The 24,188-nt window shown below is 43.1% G+C and overlaps 1 protein-coding gene across 2 annotated transcripts in view; it reads left to right on the top strand.

The window, feature by feature from the left end:
* The window catches only part of tspan11 (tetraspanin 11), a gene marked incomplete at its 5' end in the record, with an annotated part of 44,550 nt that extends 20,938 nt beyond the window's left edge, over positions 1-23,612 (top strand). Inside the window, 5 exons of one of the 2 annotated variants that reach the window (XM_080753941.1) lie at positions 5,758-5,832; positions 8,016-8,120; positions 8,882-9,037; positions 10,186-10,272; positions 22,434-23,612. In XM_080753941.1, coding sequence (XP_080610067.1) covers positions 5,758-5,832; positions 8,016-8,120; positions 8,882-9,037; positions 10,186-10,272; positions 22,434-22,493 — 483 coding nt within the window. In that variant the 3' untranslated portion in view covers positions 22,494-23,612. Of the gene's footprint in view, positions 1-5,757; positions 5,833-8,015; positions 8,121-8,881; positions 9,038-10,185; positions 10,273-15,316; positions 15,436-22,433 lie in introns of those variants that run through there. The other variant, XM_080753940.1, reaches the window with a different exon arrangement.
* Between the last annotated feature and the right edge of the window lie 576 nt (positions 23,613-24,188).

Here is a 24,188-nt window from a genome sequence, read left to right as displayed (position 1 = left end):
GGGAGATTTTTTAGTGGGACCAGTAAACCACTTCCGCTGTGAGGCTCTATATTCATTTGGGTCCAGAGTGTTTTCCTGGTTGGAATTCCACAATGTAACGCCCCGGGTATTCAAACTTGTGTTTCCAGCGTGGAAAGCCAACACTCTAGCCTAAAGGGGAATTCCCCCTCTTCCATGGGGAGATATATTAGGCTCTTGTTCATCAGCCGGAGTTACTGCTGCTTAGGGATGGGACGATAAGCGATATTATCGTTTATCGTGATAAAAAACACTCAGGATAATCGTATCGTGGAGATTTAATTCATTGCCGAGCTGCATATCCGGTACCACTTAAACCCTCTATAATTGGTAAAAGGTACTTATTGCGACCGTCAGGGAGCAGTTTACTATGAAAACCTCCACCGGCCGTCCGTCCGTCACACGTCACACCTTTGCCCTGCTCATATCTCCGCATCAGTATGACATCACACCACATGTGTACACAAACCTTTGTGTACGTTGCTGTGGCAACAGTCTGTTGTTGCTGGTTTGTTAGTGTACGTTAGCAACCACCTTAGCAACCTTGGTTTTACCCTAGCAACCAACTGTTTACCCTAGCAACCAACTGTTTACCATAGCAACCATGTTTTTTTACCCTAGCAACCAACTGTTTACCATAGCAACCAGATACGCAGAGCAGGGATCTCCATATATGGGCATAAACAGGTGACATCACACTGATGTCAGATACTCAGAGCAGGGATTTCTCCATAATATATGGGCATAAAAGGGATTCTGTTAGGGATCTCCATATATGGAGATAAAAGGGATTCTGTTAGGGATCTCCATATATGGGCATAAAAGGGATTCTGTTAGGGATCTCCATATATGGGCATAAAAGGGATTCTGTTAGGGATCTCCATATATGGGCATACAAGGGATTCTGTTAGGGATCTCCATATATGGGCATAAAAGGGATTCTGTTAGGGATCTCCATATATGGGCATAAAAGGGATTCTGTTAGGGATCTCCATATATGGGCATAAAAGGGATTCTGTTAGGGATCTCCATATATGGGCATAAAAGGGAGTCTGTTAGGGATCTCCATATATGGGCATAAAAGGGATTCTGTTAGGGATCTCCATATATGGGCATAAAAGGGATTCTGTTAGCTGTTAGTGATCTCCATATATGGGCATAAAAGGGATGCTGTTAGGGATCTCCATATATGGGCATAAAAGGGATTAACCATGGCAAACTGTCAACTGCCCGTATGTCTTGATAATTGGTAAAACAAACTTTTGGCCTATTTCCGATTAGGGAGTCTTACTGGTTGCGACCGTAAGGGAGCAGTTTACTATGAAAACCTCCACCGGCCGTCCGTCCGTCACACGTCACACGTCACACCTTTGCCCTGCTCATATCTCCGCATCAGTATGACATCACACCACATGTGTACACAAACCTTTGTGTACGTTGCTGTGGCAACAGTCTGTTGTTGCTGGTTTGTTAGTGTACGTTAGCAACCACCTTAGTAACCATGGTTTTACCCTAGCAACCAACTGTTTACCCTAGCAACCAACTGTTTACCATAGCAACCATGTTTTTTTTACCCTAGCAACCAACTGTTTACCATAGCAACCAGATACGCAGAGCAGGGATCTCCATATATGGGCATAAACAGGTGACATCACACTGTTGTCAGATACTCAGAGCAGGGATTTCTCCATAATATATGGGCATAAAAGGGATTCTGTTAGGGATCTCCATATATGGGCATAAAAGGGATTCTGTTAGGGATCTCCATGTATGGGCATACAAGGGATTATGTTAGGGATCTCCATATATGGGCATAAAAGGGATTCTGTTAGGGATCTCCATATATGGGCATAAAAGGGATTCTGTTAGGGATCTCCATATATGGGCATAAAAGGGATTCTGTTAGGGATCTCCATATATGGGCATAAAAGGGATTCTGTTAGCTGTTAGTGATCTCCATATATGGGCATAAAAGGGATGCTGTTAGGGATCTCCATAAATGGGCATAAAAGGGATTCTGTTAGGGATCTCCATATATGGGCATGAAAGGGATTCTGTTAGGGATCTCCATATATGGGCATAAAAGGGATTGTATCCCAGATGATGCCCTGTTAGGAGATCCACACTAACAGAATCCATTATGGTCCTACCGACAGCTGCTATAAGCCAACCCTGGCGATAAGGTCTGAGTCGAAGAAATGCTTCTTTCCTGGCAAGAATTGCCCCTTTATACTGTAGGGCTCGTTTGTGTATTGTATGACATCACGCCACATCATCGGCTGAGGACTGTGTGATGTCATCATATCTCCATATATGGAGACATAAGTTGCTCATGCCCAAATATGGGCTGGTGAGGTCAGACTTAGTGTGATGCGTAGGTTATCTCCATATATGGAGATTCAACTTCAATGAGTAACCATGGCAAACTGTCAACTGCCCGTATGTCTTGATAATTGGTAAAACAAACTTTTGGCCTATTTGTGGAGATAAGCGACCAACGGTCGCTTATCTCCCGATTAGGGAGTCTTACTGGTAATATACGTTCTTGATACAGTCTTTTTTCACTATCTATCAAATGTCTTTGCCAAAAAATAGCCAATCTACAAGCTCACAACGTGTCGCGTTGTGAGCTTGTAGATCTGCTATTCTTTGGCAAATGTTCCACTCATTGGGACTGAGTTACTAGGGCCCAAGGTGGAGGGGCCTGGAATTATTGGATATTTTAGCTATTGAAAAATAGCAGATATACTCGTGCCGTGCTGTGAGCTTGTAGATCTGCTATTTTGGAAAAGTTGTGAAAATGTATTTTTTTAAGCGAACATTTGTATCTCAAATCTTGCTTCTGGGGGGGTCCCTGGAACTAAATATTTTGAGATGGGGTATCATTTTGGGGGTCCTTTACATGAAAACGTTTGAGCACCACTGACATAGAAACAGGTTTTTCAAAAAACCTTCAAAGACTTGCACAAATTTTCACGATAAAAATAAAAATAGCAGATCTACGAGCTTGTTTATCTGCTATATTTCTATATTTAAAGCACAAAATAATGTATCCTTGTACCCAGGGCCCAGAATTTGGTGCGACACCCCTGCTGGCCTGCTGCGCATCGGGCTGGGATGTAACATCTGGCTTTGGGCCCAGCAGCAGGGCTGCTGCTGTCAGAACACTTTGGGCACAGCCAGGCTCCCTGACCGGTGGGCCTAATTAGCTCTCTGCGCACGTGTACACGTGGGGGTGTCGTCGTCGTCGTAGAAAAATCCACATTTGAACTTTTTTGTGTTTTTTTGTAAATGAATACTCTACTACAGGGGTCTTCAACGTTTTCAGGCCAAGGACCCCATAGATCAAAGAGAGATGAAGCAGGGACCCCCACAACCCATAGATACCATATAGTTTCATTGTTTGACAGCGCGATCATCAGTGTATTTTAGGTTCATGTAAATTTGTGTATCCAATACTTAATAAACTTGACCTTTCACTCTTAGTCTGCTCTTTTTCCCCTCTACACGAAACCTCTTTGCCAAAAATAGCCGATCTACAAGCTCGCAAAGACTCGCGTTCTCAGATTATGGACGCTAGGGTTCAAGTGGTTAATATAGAAAAGGAGAAAAAAAAAGCTTCTATCACACAAAGATTTGGAGGACCCCCTGTAGTAACTCTAAGGACCCCCTAGGGGTCCCGGATCCCCTGTTGAAGACCCCTGCTCTACTACTTGATCATACTATAGTGTCACACAAACACATAAAAAAAGTTTGAAACATTTGGGCTTGTTAGCGTAGATCCTCTACTTTTGTTATTTTTGAATTACAGTCCTGAAAAGCAACCGTTTTGGACATGAGGTTTCCAGCTCTCTCGAGAGACGAGAGATGTAAAAAAAAAAAAAAAAAAAAAAGAAAAGTCTGGATTTATTCGTATTTGTGTGTTTTTCCTTTTAGTCCAAACTCATACTTCGCCGCACACCGGCGTCATGTGCTGAAAATAGTCAACCTCCAAGCTCACAACACGTCGTGAATGCAACGTCTTGTGTGATTGTAGGTGTTCTATTTTCGGCATGCTACGCCTGTGCCGTCACAAGTTTCCCGCATGCCGATTTGCTCCTGCGAGCGAGCGAGCAAATTAGTTCCGATCCAGTTGCTCGCTAAGTGGCAACCTGTCAAGTGGTTTCACCACGTGGGCGATATGTACACTGTCCTGTCTCCATAATTACTACCCGATCACCAGTTCACACGACGGTGCTGCGTATTACTAATTAAGTAACCCAGAATTAGCTCTCCTTATCATCATTTCTGTCATTTCCCCTCCATGCTGCACTACAACAATGTGGGCAAACACGTTGACAGCATCTCAGTTTAAAGAGGGGGTTGTTTTCTTCTGGAAAATGAAGGCTTTTCTAGGATTCATTTTTCTTATATACATTTTTTGCCGCAATGAAGTAAACAATGCTCAAACTGTTTCGAATCTTCACAGACAACTTGATAGTGTTTTATAAAGCTCATTAAAAGACTCCATAGACATTTTGACAGCATTTCCTTTTTCTTTTTTTTTTCTTTTTTTTTTTAACCCATTTTTTTCACCCAGTGCCAATTTCCTATGTAATCCTGGGCTCTGCTCTCCCTCTGCCGCGCCTGGGGAGACAACGGACTGACCTCATGCTTCCTTCAGTGCACGAGGAGTCCAAGTTGCTACTTTTCACCCGACAGGGGGGATTTCCCCAGTTTGGACGTAGCACATCGTAGCACATGGAAGGAATTATTCCAACCAGTTCCTTTCCCCTCCATCAGGCGCCCCGGCTGGCCAGGGGGAGGCATTATAGAGATCAGGATTACTGCATGTTTTTGTGAGGGTATCTACCCTAGGACAGTGGTTCTCAATCTGTGGGTCGGGTGCAACATTGTTTTCTCGCTCAACAGAAAACCAACCAACATAAAGTTGAAGTGTATAGAGGGTATCTGCACATTTCTTAAGTGAGAATTTAAGGACGTTTTAATAATTTTTAAAATGACAAATTAAACATTGGCCAAATTGCCAAATATTAGAGGCAGAATTTGTGAAAATAGCCGATCTACATGCTCACAACGCCTCGCAACGCGAGGCGTTGTGAGCATGTAGATCGGCTATTTTCACAATAGAACCGTGTACAAAATGTAATGCCTCAACTCTTGGTGCTCGTCAGGATGGGGGGTCCCCAGTTAAAATATGATTATTTTGGGGGTCACGGCCTGAAAAGGTTGAGAACCACTGCCCTAGGAGACACGGGGAGAACAAGAATCCTTAAGCATTTCCTTTTTCATTGCAAGCTTTGGGAATGCGACAAATGCAAAAAAAATATTAGTCTCCATGGCGTGAGTAATCAATAGAAAAAAAGGAATTTTGAGGGTGAACTTTTCCTTTAACATGATTTTAGTTCAGCTGCAGTTTAACCCATTGAAACCGGGAAAGCATCCGCAGCCAAATGCATATCATTTTTGGGGGTCCTTCACATGAAATAGTTTGAGAATCGCTGATATAGCAACAGAAAACGGTTAAGATTTAGAAGATATTTGCAGAATCGCCCACAGGTCTTAATGGGTTGATGTGATTTTAGTTCAGCTGAAGTTTAAATTGAATATGAAGGAAAGTAGTTTGTCTATAAACGTTGTGTCTGTCTGTCTGTCTGTCTGTCTGTCTGTCTGTCTGTCTGTCTGTCTGTCTGTCTGTCTCTCTCTCTCTCCCCTTGCGTCTCTCTCCCCCATCTACAGTATTTCTCCTGTCTGCTGTTTATCTTTCTGATTGAGTTGGTGGCTGGTGTCCTGGCCTATGTCTATTACCAGAGGGTAAGTAATGTACTGATACTCTTGTGTTTCATATTCTAGTCTGTGTAACCTTTTAACCACTTGACATTTTAAGGTTCAGGAAATTCATCTTTGATTGATTGATTGAAGACTTTATTAAAGGTTTGCATATGAAAAGGTACAGTTTACAGTTTAGGCATTTAGCAGACACTTTTAATCCAAAGTGACTTACAACCAGTAAGACTCCCTAATCGGGAGATAAGCGACCGTAGGTCACTTATCTCCACAAATAGGGCAAAAATGTGTTTTGCCAAAATCTTCCTGATCCATGTTGATGACATGAGTGTAGACATACTGTGTAGTGATTTGCGTGATTTTAGGGCAAAAATTGTAGGAGCAGTGTCCAAAAATGTGTTTTGCAAGAATCGGCCTCATGGTGGCGCTAGAAGAGGGCCATGTGAGAAATGAGGGGTGGGGTCTCCGCGCCGGCAAGGCGGACGAATAGGTACCGGCCCCGGCTGTCCCGGTCGCTCCTAGCCGGAGTTACGGCATTTTATGTGAGCTGCAGTGTAGGGGGTCCTCCACTGGGGGCGCCACCACTTTTGCATCCGTTCTGGAGCACCAGGAGTCGGTGGTCCCCGGGAATTCCCCGTGAGCAGCCCCGTTGGGGTGGTCATTTGGTCAGTTTAGCACATTTGGTCATTTTTTACATCTGGGGGTCTGTGTGTGCAAAATTTGGCATGGATCGGGGCAACGGTTTGAGCGGAGAAGGGGGGAGACATGTGAGAATTTTGGCTGGTTGAAAACCAGTCGTGCCGCAGCATTTTGGATCAGTTGGAGAGGTTTAAGTGCACATGCTGGGAGGCCAGTGAGGAGAGAGTTACAATAGTCAAGTTTTGATATGACAGATGTCTGGATGAGGAGCTGGGCTGACTCCTGGGTTGAGGAAGGGTCTGATTTTACCGATGTTATATGTAGAGTGTGAACCTACAGGACCGGGTGACTGTGTGCCTTGAATGATAGCTGGCTGTCCAGGACCACACCAAGGTTACCTTTTAGGTACAGGTCAAAGCTTTTGGGCTTGTTTCAATTGGGGTCCTTTTTTACAACTCATACAACATTAAATAACAGACAAATAAAACACTAGGCAGAAAATATAAGACAGGAGGAAAATAAAACAAAACAAATGGTATTTACAGTAGAAAGGTAAGGATAGGTTTTGTCTTGAGTTGCAGCCAGACCTGTAAGTGACTCTTCAGAGTTGTTTTAAAGGAGGTTAGGGATTTCCACTCGTTTAAGGCTTTCGTTAGGGCATTACACATTTTTGCGGCTTAGCAGGAGAACAAATTTAACCCTTTGGTTGAGACAAATTAGAATTAAGTAATTAAGATATGAGATGATGGATTGTGGACTCTGGGTTGGGAATGCGAATTTGCCCCAGGTGAAGGAGTTTAAGTATCTTAGGGCTGAGTGAGGGGATGATGGAGCAGGAGATCAGCCGAAGCGGAGTTGCAGTCGCTGTACAAAAATCTCTCGATATACCGAGCAAGGTTTGGTCCTAGTCTCATCTATGATCATGAAGTGTGGGTCATGACCGAAAGAATAAGATATAAGCGGACGAAATGAGTTGGCAGGCCTCTATCTTAGAGATGGGGTGAGAAGTTCAGTCATCTGTGAGAAACTCTTGAGTATACTACTTCTTGACATGGAAAGGAGCCAGCTTAGGTGGTTCGATTCCAGTGTCATGCACTGTAGGAAGACTGTTGTGTTAATGCAACAGAAGCATCAGTGTTCATTGTGTGCATAATTCATTGTGGGCATCAGTGGCTCAGGAAGTAGAGCGGCCACTTTAGTTTGATCCCGGGCTCCCCCAGAGTTAATGTTGAACCCCTAATTGATCCCTATGAGCAGGTTGGTGCCTTGCATGGTTTCAAAATCTTGAAAATGTGCAAATTTTCTCAATATATATTTTTCAAAGCAAACTTTTGTAACTCAAATCTCTGCTTCTGGGGGTCCCTGGAACAACATATTTTGAGATCAGGGCCTGCGGCCAAATAAATGTAATTTTGGGGGTCCTTGACATGAAAAAGTTTGAGAATCACTGATTTCACTGAGTCGGGTCAAAGATCGAATTAAATTCTTTCTCTTCTCATCACTGCCCCCCAACCCCCCCTCTTTTAAACCTCCATCTTTTCCTCTTCCCATGGTCGCTCCACCATCTCCAGCTGAGTGAGGAGCTCAAGCAGCATTTGAATCACACGATGACCGAGAACTACGCTCAGCCGGGGAGAGACGCCATCACAATGGCAGTGGACAGACTACAACAGGATGTATGTATACGCACTACGTTTCCCATCAGTGTTACATTTTGACAGAAAATGTTGATGTACTGTGGTTTTAGTCTAGTTTAGAATAAACTTTTAGTCATATCTTAGTCATTTGATTCAAATTCTTGTGATTTTATGTACGCTGATTCAAGCTAATATGTCAATGTATTTGCTTATTGTATTGTTATTGCATCCCTATGGGGGGGTTTTGCTTAGCTTTCCCTGATTTTGCTTCGCACGCTGCTCGGACTTAAGCGGCAAGTTAAACTGTATTCCATTTGATGGCGATAAATGGTTACATCTGCTTTGACGAGAGTGTTTCCTGACTGAATGTTTATGATGCGATCAAGTCTTAATGATATTGCCCTACTCGCCAATTAGGGCTGTCACGATTATGAAATTTTACATGACGATTAATTGTCACTCAAATAATTGCGATTAACAATTTAATTGTGTTTTTGTTGTTAACAATTACATTTCTAATTATTAAGTTGCACATGGTAGATATGACACATAACCTAAATATACAAAGAAATTACTGACATATTTGACAACTTTATACTTTGATAGTGGAAATAGCCGATCTACAAGCTCACAATGCGTTGCGATGCGGCACGTTGTGAGCTTGTAGATCTGCTATTTCCACTATTTTTGACTTGGAACATTTTTCAACATGGAAACGATTATGGCGATGTCAAATAATTGCGATTAGACAATTATGTACTAATTGTGACAGCCTTATCGCCAACCTTGACCCCTTCCAGTTCAAATGCTGCGGCAGCAACAACTTCCAGGACTGGAGGCAGAGTGCCTACGTCTCCTCGGGCGCGGAGGGCAGGCTGGTGCCGGACAGCTGCTGCAAGACCATCACCCCTCGCTGTGGCACCCGAGACCACCCGTCCAACATCTACAAGGTGGAGGTCAGTATACCAGACCAGCTGTGCCCGCTGAACACAACAATCACACGTAACAAGCAACCAGGTCTGAATTTTTTTTTTTTTTAAATGACCATGTATATGAGCCCAACAAGAAGAGACTAGGCTATACGGCTTTTTGAAAATGGCAGATCTACAAGCTCACAGCGGGCCGCGATGCGACACGTTGTGAGCTCGTATCTTTGAAACATTTAAACAACCCAACTCTTGTATAGGGGACTTGGGGAGTACATGTACAGTACCTGGCACAAAATATTAGGGAATTTAAAAAGCCTGTTTCTACTACCGCGACGTGAGGCGGGACTACGGCTGCTATGACGCAATCGCCGTTGCGGTCCGAATCGTTAAGCAACCAGCTGTCGGCGACGGGGTCCCACCCCTTTTACTGAACGCTTTGGTTCCCATGGCGATGCGTCTATACGGGAGAGTGTTTTTTGCAGGTCGTTCAATCCGAGTGTATCAAAAAAGCAACTGGGTTAAGGCAGCGGAAGCTTGTGATTGGAAGTGCGGAGGTGCCAAAAGTCGGAGGGACGAAGATACACCTAAACCTAACCTAACCCTAACCTCAGTAAAACTAATGCTGGTGAATGCTAACCTGGTGAATGTTAACTGGTCGGACCAACGGTGCTTAAACCAGTTGCTTTTTTTGATACACTCGGACTTAAAGACCCGCAAAAAATACTCTCCTGCGTCTATACAGCAAAAGTTTTTTGAAAAAACGAAAACAAATATATGAAATATGGAGATACAAGGCACCTGTCAGACGGAGATGATATTCCATTTTGTTAATTCTCTAGTGTGAAAACACTTCAAAAGGCTACACTTCACTCCCCCCCTGCTCCCCGGCAGCTTGAACTGCCTAGAAATGAATAAAAAGATCAGGTAGAGTTGAAGAGTTTTAAATGTTTTTGATTGTCTTTTGCCTCGAAAGCATAAGACACCCCTTCTAACAGAGACCATGCGTATTCGTGGCTGTGTGTGACTTGGTTGACAGCTTTGTCTCTGAGGTTTGGAATTGTAGGAGTTGAGGCATTACATTTCATTTGACTCGGTTCCACAGATAAACATCGTTTACCCGAATCATGTGAGAATCACTGATCTATGACACGGGTTTTACCCTTTGGACCCTGCAGGGCGGTTGCATCACCAAGCTGGAACAGTTCCTTGCAGACCACCTGTTGGTGATCGGAGCGGTGGGCATCGGCGTGGCTTGTCTGCAGGTGAGTGAAGCAGCACAGCACTGGAATGACAAGAGATTACAAATGGATCTTCTTTGTTTCATCTTAACTCCTTTACTGCTACGGACGTTCCCGTTCGCCCCATTTTTGACGGCGGCGCGTTGCCAATACGGCTCGTTCTTTTTTACCTTGTTTGATGTCTGTAAGCTGAAGAGGGGTCGCGCGGGTGTGTACAGTAAAAACATCTCCCGTAACGCTGCTCTCAAAAATCCACTGCACGTAAACATCAATGAGTCCAAAATCACTTCCTGGCTTTTTTCTATGGACAGGAGCTAGACACCGCATTGGTATGCTCTGGACCACGGCGAACAGCGTGGGCCAATTCCATCCCATTCGTTGCATAAGGCTGCCCTCTGCCACCAGCTAGTACACATATAATAAATAAAAATAATAAATGAATGGATCTTTTTCTGTAACATCGCAAAGGAAAGCTGCTTTTTGCTGGCACCAGACCCAATAAATAAATAATAACATCTGGCAGTAAAACCGTTAAGGGCACTGTTCAAGAGTTTGAGATAGGTTACCTATCGCAGTGTGTTTCTCAGACTTTTAAATGTCAAGGTCTCCCCTTAAGGCTAGGGTTCCACCAAAATGATGGCGTCGTGACGGCGCCGGAAGGCGTCAAAAAATTAACCGGGGCGAATGTGAGCGTCCAACGTTGACGTCGGCAGTGGAGCACCCTTCATTAACTCGTTCCCCGCGATTTAAAAACATCGACTTTCGGGGTTTCCTACCGCGATGTCCTTACCTTTGAACGTGGGCGCGTGCGTGTCCTCCGAGCACGACGGTTCACGGACCGGTCACGTTCTTCGATCATGCTGTGATCAGCTCTCGAAAACAACAGTACTTGCGTTAATCCATGCGTCCATTCCATGCGAGCTGCCTAGCAGCGTAAACAAAGGAAGTGATGCGTTCAGGGACAGGATACAGATGGTGGTTGTCCCGCCCCCTGTTTCCGGTCCAGGAACATCCGTATCCTGTTCCAACGGCTTACAGACTCTGGGTAGAAAACAAACATGTCGGCAGTGTTGGGAAAGTTCACTTTCAAAATGAACTAGTTCAAGTTCAAGTTCAAAACTTCTAAAATCAACTAGTTCATTTCATAGTTCATAATTCTACATTTTGAACTAAAGTTCATGGTTCCCCAAAATTAACTTAGTTCTTTTTAGTTATTTTCTTAACCATAATATTTTTATACTTTTGTCTATAAAAAAAAAAAATGTTTAGACATTGCTCAAAGCTATTATTTGTCAAAAGTATTGACACAGCCCATAGAACCACACACAGCACTAATTTCATCCAGCTTAACATTGAGGTGCCCACAATATTTAGGTGCCCACTGCCCAGTGCCCAGTCTTCCAGCACCCTTATTGTGAAGGGCTGGCAGAAGTTTCTAAACCTCGCGCACAGCATGTTTCCGCGTTGTTAAAATAGCTGATCTACAAGCTCACGTTGTCTCATGGATGCAACGCGTTGTGAGCTTGCAGATGAAAAAGAGACGAGAGGACAGACGACCGCGGAGGCGCCGACCGCCGCATGAACGGCCGACGAACGCTGACGAATGCCGTTCACGGGCGTCAGAATGAACGCGTTCGACAATATCGTTCATCAAGCGAAAGCAAAGAACGGTCAGTTCACGTTCGCCCAAAATATGAACGTGTTCATGAACGATCGTTCATTGAACGCGTTCGGGTACAACACTGCATGTCGGATCAGCGTTCATACTTTTAATTGTTTTACAGCGATTAAAGCATATTAAATCTTCGGGTTGCTCGGGCCTGGCAGAAAGGTACAGCGGCGTTTTCTTTTTACATACAAGTTACAGACTCGTATGGGTCCATTTAGACTCCCCTAAAAGGAACCCACTTTGAGAAACACTGACCAGTATGTATACTGTGGTACATATCCAAAACCCAGACACACACTAGGCTACTGAAAATATACTTCCCCAGGTAAGTCCAACTCAAACGCACTCGTCTTATCGTGTCACCCTATAGCCTCTGGGTGATCGTTATCTGATTCCATTCGGATCATTTCCTTCGCTGTTGCAGAAGCTCCTGAGCTTTTAAACCTCATGGAGCCCCGGGAAGTGGATGTGGGCTTCTCGGTAATACGTCTTAATACATTGATGTCCGGCTGCTACCCAGAGAGATGCTTTTCTGTAAATACATTTGAGCGAAACTGGACACCACCCAAACGCGTATCGACCCTAACCCCCACGACATTTTGGAAATGGCTTCTTTGGCCTGTTGTTCCTGTCTGAAAGGCTATTGTTCTAACCTCGAGCAAAAGGAAAATCTTTCCTGTCACATATCAACATTCTGCAATACTGACCTGACCTAAGACTAGAAATGGGAATTCATAAATATATCCACCTCAGTAAGGTTCCAGGTTTTGAAAAAAACTAAAACAAAAGCCTTGTCTTGTGTCTCGTCAGCTCTGAGGTTGGCTTGCTAGCTACGTACCTAGATATATCGTTGATTATCCAATTTATTTTTGTGATCCTAAGGGACATACGGTAGTTAACCTTTTGCCATCTACAAGGTATTATTAACCAACAGCTGACCATAAGGTGTACGTACATGCATAGGCTAATGCAAATGATTTTGACTCTTCTCCTAAGCAATATGAAAGCAATTGGATGAGACCATCCATAATGTGAAACAGGGGTTTCAATATGCACCGTACAATGTAAAAAGGAATATATTTGTTGCTTCACAAATATTGTGCCATATTGCAGTGGTTCTCAACCAGTGGTCGGGGGACCACCAGTGGTCCTTGAGGGAGTCCCCTGCTAAATGGTGGAGAGTGGACCCTTATAGAGCTTTAACTGAGAATTCATTAATCAATTCATAATTGAGAGCATAAAATGAAACCAAATAGACCCTTATGGTTCCTGCAAGTACTGCATTACTTAAAGGAGCTATATAGTCAACTTTTTCGCAAAAATAAGAATAATGTTTCGAAAATATTTTATAAAAAAGATTACGCTTCATATATGTGTTTCTATTCAAAAATGACCACAAAAAGGGTAAAATAATGATAAAATAATAATTTTGGCCATTGTCAGACTGACTTTGTTTATATCCCTCTTCTATTCTTTTATATGGATTGATAAGGGATGTAAACAAAGTCGGTCTGACAATGGCCAAAATTATTATTTTATCATTATTTTATGCTTTTTGTGGTCATTTTTGAATAGAAACACCTCTATGAAGCTTAATCTTTTTTATAAAATATTTTGCAAACATTATTTCTATTTTAGCGTTAGTTTTTCAAGAAAAAGTTGAAAAACTAACGCTAAAATAGAAATAATGTTTGCAAAATATTTTATAAAAAAGATTAAGCTTCTGCACAATTACAGAATGCAGAAGAATTGATATTTTTGATTAATGTGTTATCAGTCCTATGGCACTGCATAAACAGACAATCCCGTCCAACGATGACAAAATGTTTAACGTTTTGGGGTCTGAGAGGCTAAATCTCATCAAATGGTGGTCCGTGGCTCAAATGCTGAATGAATAATTATAACCTTGATACGAAAAGGGTTGAAAGCCACTGCCATATTGCATACTGTAAGCCTTGATAATGGGGTCATTTGGAGCACTTATCTCTTGGCATGTAGCCTACAGTACCTCCGGTCATAATGAGTGCAATCTGCGTTTGTACTTAAATCCATCTTTATTACACTGGTGACTTGCCCAGGGCATGGCAGTTATTAGAACAATTAACATGTTTTGTACGGCTACTGTATGTCCATTGTCTACGATAAATGTTGCATAGCTGCCAGTCTGTGTTGTCTTTTGTCTTGTAGAGCCCGGCCAATTTTGTGAGAGTCCTAGACCACCGATTACCAATGTTTTGACAGATATCTAATCAATTTCTAAAACATACATTTTGATTACAGTTGCTCTTTGACAACATTATACTTTTTATAGAAAAAAAAAAAGAAGTTAAACTTCAATATATGAAAAGAGCATATAAAGCAGATATATCGTTGTTGTCCGGTGGAAACCTTGTATGTCCAAAACCGCTCGTTTTGTATTTATCATCTAAAAAATTTACTAACTAGTGAAAACAGCCGATCTACAAGCACACAACGTCTCACATCGCGAGGCATTGTGTGCTTGTAGATCAGCTGTTTTCACTACTTTTGTGCGACGGCTTTGTGTGATGAAGCAGGGCTTTACTTTCCGAAAGAACGTACAAATTTGAAACTTGGAGATACAAGGTTTCTGCCCGACAGTGACGATATGTAGTGTTCTGCTGACATTCACAGATTTTTTGGTGCTTATTTTTATTTTTATGGCGGCTAACAATGCTCCCTAAAGAGATCTAGTCTCTGTGACACTTCTAGGTGCCGCAGTCTGCCTCCAAAACTATTCTTTTATCTGTGAGAAGCTCTGTCATTGGTCAAAAAAGTACAGCCTGCTCGCGATTAACCTATCAGGGTGGCTCTTGTCTGGATTGCTTAGACCTGTCCGTCAGTCCTTTTAGCCTCGGATAGTCCGGTTCATGCACCAATGAGCTGCTAGTGACAGCTTCTCACAGATGACAGAATCGTTTTGGAGGCAGACCGCAGCCCCAAGAAGAAGTGATGCGTCGTTCATACAAAAATGAATCACGAAGGATTCGTTCATTTCCTTCAACTGTTAAGTTCGCGCTTTTGTTCATACCCCCCGTCACCTCCCCCTAATAGCCCTCGCACACAGGACGGGAGGGCGGGCTGTACGCGCAACGCAATAAAAACGCTCCCGCGGTAGTGTTTTTCACGGGAAGATCACGCTATGAACAACGAATCATTTGAAAGGATCCTTAACGTGAACGAAATGATTTGTTCACTGAAATGAACGGGTTTTGCACACCACCACTACCTAGAAGTGTCACAGCGACTCGATTCTTTTAGGGAGTACCAATGGTGGCCGATATCGGCCTAACCAATAAGGGCCGGGCTCTGGTGTCTTGAGTCCCCCACTAACTTGTCTAAGGTTCGTTGGATGTCTTTGTCTTGTGTGTGGGGCCTTAGCTGGTCGGGGCGGTTCTGACAGCTGGCTTCATCTATCTGCTATATAAAGAAGAGGAAGAGGACTTCCGTGCGATGTGATTGGCTCTAGAGCCTCTGTGTGGTCTTAATCAACTGGAGAGGACAAGGTGGGAGGGCATTGTGGGTGTTTGATTCGTGTCTGTCTGTCTGTCTGCGCACGTTTGTCCTTTTGTGTCTGCATGTCTGTCTTTGCGTGTCATGTGTTGTCTGTTGGTGTAATGTATAGTATTTTAACCACTTTATCCATATCGTCGTCGTCTGGTGGAAACCCTGTATCTCCAAAACCGTTCGTTTTGTATTTATCATTTTAAGAATGATCTAAACTAGTGAAAGCAGCCGATCTACAAGCACACAACGCCTTGCGCTGCGAGGCGTTGTGTGCTTGTAGATCTGCTGTTTTCACTAGTCTTGTGCGACAGTCTTGTATGATGAAGCAGGGCTTTACTTTATGAAAAAACATACACATTTGAAACTTGGAGATACAAGGTTTCTGCCCGACAGTGACGATATACTGTATGTGACGACGGATAGCAGAAAGAAATACAGATCTAACTCACAACGCATTGCGCTGTGACGTGTTTTGAGCTTGAAATAAAGCTTCTACTTCTGCTCTACTTTTTGTAGATCTGCTATTTTAGGGATCCGCTGTTTTAGGAATGCCAGTGTTTTAACAGTGATGTCCAGTAGCTGCTGGCTTCTCCAGTCCTCTTGCACATTGGTGACGCTCTGCTGAACAACGTGCCGGCGTCGGCGTGCATGATCACCTCGGCTCATGGGGGCGTGTAATGTGATTCACAGTTCAAAGATTTTAAAGAGCCTGCGATTACTCACACAATCCAAGTGCTTCTGCATGGCTCTAAATTAACTGTCATTAACTGTATATGGCTGAAGAAGCAGCAGCAGCAGCAGCAGCAGCAGCGGATTGCTTTTGCCAGACGGTATGTCTTGCTGTTGGGTACAGATGTCTTTGAAGAAGACATCTTTACCTGTAGAAGTCCAATTCGGGCATCAAGACACTGACGATACGTTGACGCCACATTTTGAGATGTCTTTTGCTATAAAGTTCCCAAGTCATGTCGCAAGTCACTGAAGACGAGTCAAAGCCAAGTTTTGAGTCATTAGAGATGAGTTCAAGTCAGTGGTAAAGTGTCCAGTCGGTACAAGTCTATGTCTAGTCACACGCCTACAGCTCTGCACATCCCTGTACTGTATTGCAGAGTTTCTCAGACTTTTTTTGGCTCAGGGCACCCCTGTAAATAATGTTTTCATCCACGGCATTATTATTATTATTATTATTATTTGACAGTACCTTACATTTATGTCAAATATGTAAGTCTTTCCCCCTAAGATAAAGTATGTCACGAGCATTGCTGACCTGACATGAGATGAACTTGAGAGAATATCTGTTTCCATTAGGACAGATAACTTAGCTTTATATTTGGCGTTTGACCACTTAAACCCCAGCATCCCTATTATTCTGGGGGGAACATTCACCAGGTCTAGAGGTTGCAAGTGGTTAAATTGAAGTGATGTTGGTCAATTCCAAATATTATCAAGCGGCACCCCTGGACCTACAGTACGTCACGGCACCCTAGTGTGCCTCGGCACCCACCTTGAGAAACCCTGCTGTATAGGACTATCCATGTCAGGTCAGCAAGTGACCAAGGTTACTTAAATAAAAAAGAAAAAAAAGAGAGGCATTGCTGTTCACACAAACTCCTACACAGCTGTCTGACATGTTTTGGAATGAAGATACAGTACAACATTATGTATGTTAGTGATACAGCATACTGTGTAAGACCATATGATGCTGGTATGCATGTTGTGGTATGCAATGAGATATTATTGTATGTTACTTTCATTTGCAGAGGAGGCTATATTGCTTGCATGCAATGGCCACTGGCCCATTTCCATGGAAACAGCCATGGCTATTAAAAAAAATATATATAAATAAATAAACATTGCAGCACAGGGACGCCCCCAGAAGTTGATTTTAATCCATCTTCAATGCCCATTTCAAAAGTAAGCTTTTGGTTAATGGGAGAAGAAGTCAATAGAAAATGGTAACCCTTCGATTTACTTCTGTGGTAGCAACTACAGTAGCAAGTAGTGCAGTGAGACAGAGCAAAGATGTATGACTATAGTGTAACGTCCAGATGTTTATGTAGAAGCATGCTGTGCACACAAAGCAGTAGGCTAAAAACCAAAGCTGTCATAGTGATTTATTTTGATGCTGCGTTGCATCAATTCTGGGGCTTTTATCAGGACTAATCTGATCCAAGTCTTTGACAGCAGTCAGGTTTAAAGTAAACTGAACAACAGAGGAGTCCCAACTCCCAAGTCGAGTCACGAGTCCCATTTAAGCCTGACTCATACTTTGAAAATAGCCAACCTATTGTACAAGTTCACTAAGTTTGTACATCAGGTATTTTAGGCGTGTAACGCTGTCGTAAATTAGGCTTTACTGTGACTTAAGTCTGACTCGAGGAATTAATTCTCAAGTCTAATTGCTCTGCGAGCAGTTATAGTTTGGTGTAAATGATACTTAATCCCAAAAGAGCCAAACTCTCATGTTTTCCTTTGCTTTCAATTTGCTCTCGTGAGTCGTGGAGCTCCGCCATATTTTCTTTTGCTCTCTTAATCTTACTTTTGATTGATCCAGCAGCACCGTGGCAGATTTAACTTCTCCATCCGCCTGAGTTCTTTGTGATCGGCAGTGTGTAGAGAGAGTCTGTCACACTTCCCCTCGGGTATCGCCACCAATGTCACGCGTCCTGCCTCTGTTTGTCACATGGATTGATGGATTGTTGCCGGTGGCTGCAGAGAGGCAGAAGCCACAGTGAATTGTCCTGAAGCAGAGCTGCTGTGATGACTTCCATTCAGCGCTGACCCGCTCCGTGATGCTTTCTCACAGGGTTTACAGAGTAGGGATGGGACGATACGCCATATTATCGTTTATCGTGATCAGGGACGTGCTGGCCATTGGGAAAAGCGGGACAACTCCCGAACGGCCGGTTCATTCTCGGGCCGGTCCAGGCCGGGCCATTTGGAAAAAATTAAACTGTTTGCACAAAAGTAAAAATTAAACTGTTTGCACAAAAGTAGTGAAAACAGCAGATCTACAAGCACACAACGCCTCGCACCGCGAGGCGTTGTGTGCTTGTAGATCGGCTGTTTTCACTAGTTTAAATCATTTTTTAAATGATAAACACAAAACAAACGGTTTTGGACATAAAAGGTTTCCACCCGACAACAGCGAAATAAAGGCCTAATTCATGTAATTGGCCCACTGGCTTGTCACTTGTCATGATCTGAAATGGCAAATCTTTGAGTAGCAGCAGCGCTATAGAGAGCGATCTCTCTCGATAGCGCGCAATGAGGACCTCTCAACTCTTTTTCCCGGGCTGAATCAGGGGCCCAGCACGTCCCTGATCGTGATCAAAAAACACTCATGGTAATCGTATCGTGGAGATTTAATTTATCGTGTCCTCCGTCATGCACTGGGATCAATTCGCCTTTTATTTGCCAAGCTGCATATCCGGCACCCCTTAAACCCTCTATAATTGGTAAAAGGTACTTATAATATACGTTCTTGATACAGTCTTTTTTACACACTATCAAATGTCTTTGCCAAAAAAATAGCCGATCTACAAGCTCACAACGCGTCGCGGCGGGTTGTGAGTTGTAGATCTGCTATTTTATTGGCAAATGTTCCGTCCCCAGGATAATGGATGTTGGGGATATTTTGATTATCACGATTATATCGTAAATCGCGATTTCTTTGGACACAATAATCGTGATATGAAATTTTCATATCGTCCCATCCCTATTTCAGAGAGACCTGTTGATTGAATCCGGGCCCTCTCCTGTTTGCCCTGCTTTAATCCTGACAAGCCTGTGCGCACGCACGCACGCACGCACGCGCACACACACACACACACACACACACACACACACACACACACACACACACACACACACACACACACACACACAGGCCAGTCTGTATTGACTTAGGCGTGCTGCTGGCACAATACAAAGCCCACATTAATGTGTACTGTTTCTTTTGAAACTCGGTTAACTGTGAGATTCACGATTCGCCCACTATTTTGACCAAACACATGGGGTCGTTGGGCCATCCAACACCATAGCGTAGAGAAAGTTTTGTTCTCATGTCATTATTGTAGACCAGGGGTTCCCAATTTTTTTTTTCTCAGGGCACCCCATAAATATGTTTTTAATCCGAGGCACCCCTACATTATAATTTTCACTCCCAGCACCTTATATTTATAGCATATCGTCGTTGTCGGGTGGAAAGCTTCTATGTCCAAAACCGTTTTGTATTTATCATCTATAAAATGTACTAAACTAGTGAAAACAGCAGATCTACAAGCACACAACGCCTTGCATTGCGAGGCGTTGTGTGCTTGTAGATCGGCTGTTTTCACTAGTTTTGTGCGACAGTCTTGTATGATGAAGCAGGGCTTTGCTTTACCAAAAGACGTACACATTTGAAACTTGGAGATACAAGGTTTCTCCCCGACGGTGACGATATTTTAATGATTATGTTGCGAGGAAAACGTTGAGATAACAGCCATTTTGGTTAGAACTGACTGAAAATAACTTTGTACTTCAAGTTTAAAATGATATTAAATATTTTTTCAAGTGTCCAAATAAATTCCAAATATTATCAAATTATCTCGCGGCACCCCTGGACTGCCGTCACGGCACCCCAGGGTGCCCCGTCACCCACTTTGAAAACCCCTGTTGTAGACAATGGGCATAACACTTTAGCTTTAACCACTTAGACCCTTCTTCTTCTTTCGTGTATCTTAGACCACGGGTCTTCAACAGGGGGTCCGGGACCCCTAGGGGGTCCTCAGTGTTACTACAGGGGGTCCTATCACACAAAAATCTTTGTGTGATAGCTTTTTTCCCTCCTTTTTTATATTAACCACTTGAACCCTAGTGTCCATATTCTGAGAACCTTAGCCAAAAATAGACAATCTACAAGCGTTGTGAGCTTGTAGATCGGCTACTTTCGGCAAAGAGGTTTGGTGTAGAGGGGAAAAAGAGCAGACTAAGTACAGAGTGAAAGGTCAAGTTTATTAAGTATTGACGGTTCAACTGGTTAAATATCTGAATACACAAATTGACATGAATCCAAAATACACTGATGATTGTGCTGTTAAACAATGAAACTATATAGAGGTCGTGGGGGTCCCTGCTTCATCTCTCTCTCAACGAAGGGATCCTTGGCCTGAAAACGTTGAAGACCCCTGTCTTAGCCCCTATTTTGACTGGAGCTCCCCTCTACACGACATGTGAGAGCTTGTATAGGTCAGCTATTTTCTCTGAATGTTCACTCTAGCATACGCAAGATAGGGTTCAGGTGGTTAAAGCAATTTTACTTCACTACGCGGTCCTCACACAAGAGTTCCGGATGCTACCCGCCGATCTGGCCGATACGCCCACAATAGTCTATCGTTGATGTCACCAGTATATGCCCATATATGGGCAATTGGGCATGACCCCTTTTTTTGCTCATACATTATATGGAGCTGACTGATTTGTTTGCGCCTGATGCCATGACGACACATTTAGGTCAGACAACACGTGTCGTATTTGGACGTAGCATTGGGAACTCCCCATTTTTCTGTTTATGGCTTTATGTTTATTAAGTAAGTCATAGTGACATGATCGACCCATAACGTGGTTATGGCTGGCCGGTCCTCCCATTAGCCAATTTGAAAATAGGATTGCATGAAACAACTCACAATGTCACCTGGACCAGTGGTTCTTAACCTGTGGGTCGGGGTCCCCAAATTATTTTGGGGGGTCCCCAGTGTGCAACATTGTTTTCTCACTCAACAGTAGTAAACAAACCTACATAGAGTTTAAGTGTAGCCTGGTTCCAGACCATAGACCCCGCCCACTCTCAGAGTCTGAAATCAGGCTAGTTTAATTGGACAGTATGGACTTCACTAGAGGGTATCTGCACATTTCTAAAGTGACAATTTAAGGACTTTTTAATACCTCTAATATGACAAATTAAACATATTGTCAAATATTAGAGGTAGCAATAGCCGAAGTAACATAGCCGATCTTCATGATCACAACGCCTCGTGGAACCGTGTTATAGGATTATGCGATATGATTCTTCTGGGGGTCGCGGCCTGAAAAGGTTGAGAACCACCGACCTAGACTTTGACAGAAGCTGAAGAGATGCAAATCCTAAATGTTGATGACCTTTCAATATTTTATTTGACACTATTGCGGTGTGTACATTTGCTGTTTTTAATTACAGGGAATCTTCTGACAATGACATAATCCTTCTCTTTGGATCCATTTGCATGTTTGCTGCATATGCTTTCATTTCAACATGATGGATTATCTTTTATTTATTTCTAATTTTGGCAAACTATTCCATACGAGCTCTCAAACACAAGTGATATTTTTAAATCCAGCTTTGAATTGCAATCATTTAAACATCCATCTAATCCTAGATCGTGTCCTCTCAGTCATGTACATTAATCATGTAATTTAACGCCTTATTGGATTAGTACTTGGAGTTTGCAAATACGCAGTTTGAACATTTTAATTATATATAGGCCTATATATCATCGTTGTCGGGTGGAAACCTTGTATGTCCAAAACCGTTCGTTTTGCATTTATCATTTTAAAAATGATTTAAACTAGTGAAAACAGCCGATCTACAAGCACACAACGCCTCGCACCGCGAGGCGTTGTGTGCTTGTAGATCTGCTCTTTTCACTACTTTTGTGCGACGGCCTTGTATGATGAAGCAGGGCTTTGCTTTGCGAAAGAACGTACACATTTGAAACTTGGAGATACGAGGTTTCCGCCCGACAACGACGATATACTGTATATCGCGCGCGGTGCATGTAACTGCATTCTCCACTGAGTTTTGCATGCTCTCAAGACATAATGGCTGCTCAATGCTTCACACACATCGCCTTAGTAACCAACCCACCCATCCATCAGCAACCCTGCCCCCCCTTTCCCGCTAGCCAACAGCATTAATAGGTTTACACTGGGTTTCCATGACACCCCCCCCCACCCCCCTTCCTGTTTTCAGATCTGTGGGATGGTGTTTACCTGCTGCCTGTACAGGAGGATCAAAATGGAACCTTACTGAACGCGAGACCGGGACGTCAACGCACCGCCACTTCCCGGCAGGCAGGGGGCGCCTTTTGACCCCGGCGACTCAAAACGACTTGCCGCTGACGGGTGTTCCCCCCCTTGGTCGACCTTCTTTGCGGTCGGAAAAGAACGGTTGTTCTCAAACGTTTTAATTCCAGCACCCCCGCGAGGGCTTGGAGCGCAAAGAGCCTTAAGTGACATTTTCAGAATATTACACGACAGCTTTTCATTGATTGTAATAATTTATTTAGTTAAACATATAAAAGATATATTTTAAAATACGTTCATTGAAGCCTAATCTGTTTAAAGGTATAGATTGCTTGAATATTATGTTTTTAAAATTATTACAATCAATGGAACGCTGCGCTGTCCTATAGAATTCTGAAGATTTCTCTTAGGCTACCCCCTTTGCACTCCAAGCCCTCATGCCCCATAACCCTTGAGAGTGTACAAAGGGAAGCAAATGGTTTTTGGTTTCTTTTGTACACTCTCAAAGAGTTACAGACCTATAAGGGCCCTTTTGGAACCCATTCAAAGAACCCACAGGGTCTCCTGCACCCAACTTTTAGAGAATTACTGGAATGGAAGCGACGGCCTTTAAACCAAGCGAGGCTGTTTTAAAAATGACTGATCCAGGCCTCCTGGAAGCGTCGGCCTTGTTGCACTGTTACTGTGACTGATTTATGTTTATTTCTGTCGCCGGGGCATAAATGAAGCCTTTACCTTTTGGCTTGGATGCATGCGTAGCACTCTGTTTAAGTAGGACACACAAAAGGGGGCTGAAACTTAATTGCATTCCATTCTCTTCACTCACATGAACCCTAGCGCAGGGGTCTTCAACAGGGGGTCCGGGACCCCTAGCGGGTCCTCAGAGTTACTTTGCGTGATAGAAACTTTTTTCTCCTTTTTTATATTAACCATTTGAACCCTAGTGTTCTGAGAACTTTAGCCAAAAATAGCAGATCTACCAGCTCACAACGCCTTCTGTTGTGAGCTTGAACAGGCTATGGGGGTCCCTGCTTCATCCCTCTCTCAACTAAGGGGTCCTTGTCCTGAAAACGTTGAAGACCCCTGCCCTAGCGTCTCTTATTCTGGGGGCTGAACACGGAGCCATAGCAGTGGCAGCCATTTTGTGGTTCCACAGGTGGAAAACCCCTTATTACTTTTCCCCATAGAGATTTCCGAAAATATTTACATTAATTATTTTGAGCCTGGACCCAAGCCAGGACATGTCCGTGGCAAAGACGAGATGTAGTGGAGTAGAAGTAAAAGTATTGAAAATTGGAAATACTCAAGTAAAGAACAAATACCTCAAAATTCTACTTAAGTACAGTACTTAAGTAAATGTACTTACTTAGTTACTTTGCAACACTGTCTGTTTCACTGTTTCTAGTAATATTATTGTCCATTCATTTTGTCTGTCCGTGGCATTTTCACAAAAGAAATCACAAGACAGCATGGCGATGACTCCTGATCAAATATAGTATATAATATAATATAATATAATATAATATATAAATGTTTTATGGTCATGATTCACCAGGAGCTTGGATGTCTTGGTTCCAGGATTAAAATAATGAATATAAATTATTTTCAGAAATCTCTATGGGAAAACTGAATGGACTTTTGATCCACTGCTATGCTCTATGGTCGGTTCAAGCTCACAACGCACCGCTTTGTGAGCTTGTTG

Source organism: Nannobrachium achirus (genome assembly GCF_963921795.1).
Source record: "Nannobrachium achirus genome assembly, chromosome: 23".
NCBI classification, from domain to species: Eukaryota; Metazoa; Chordata; class Actinopteri; order Myctophiformes; family Myctophidae; genus Nannobrachium; species Nannobrachium achirus.
This window is presented reverse-complemented; position numbering and strand designations above follow the sequence as displayed.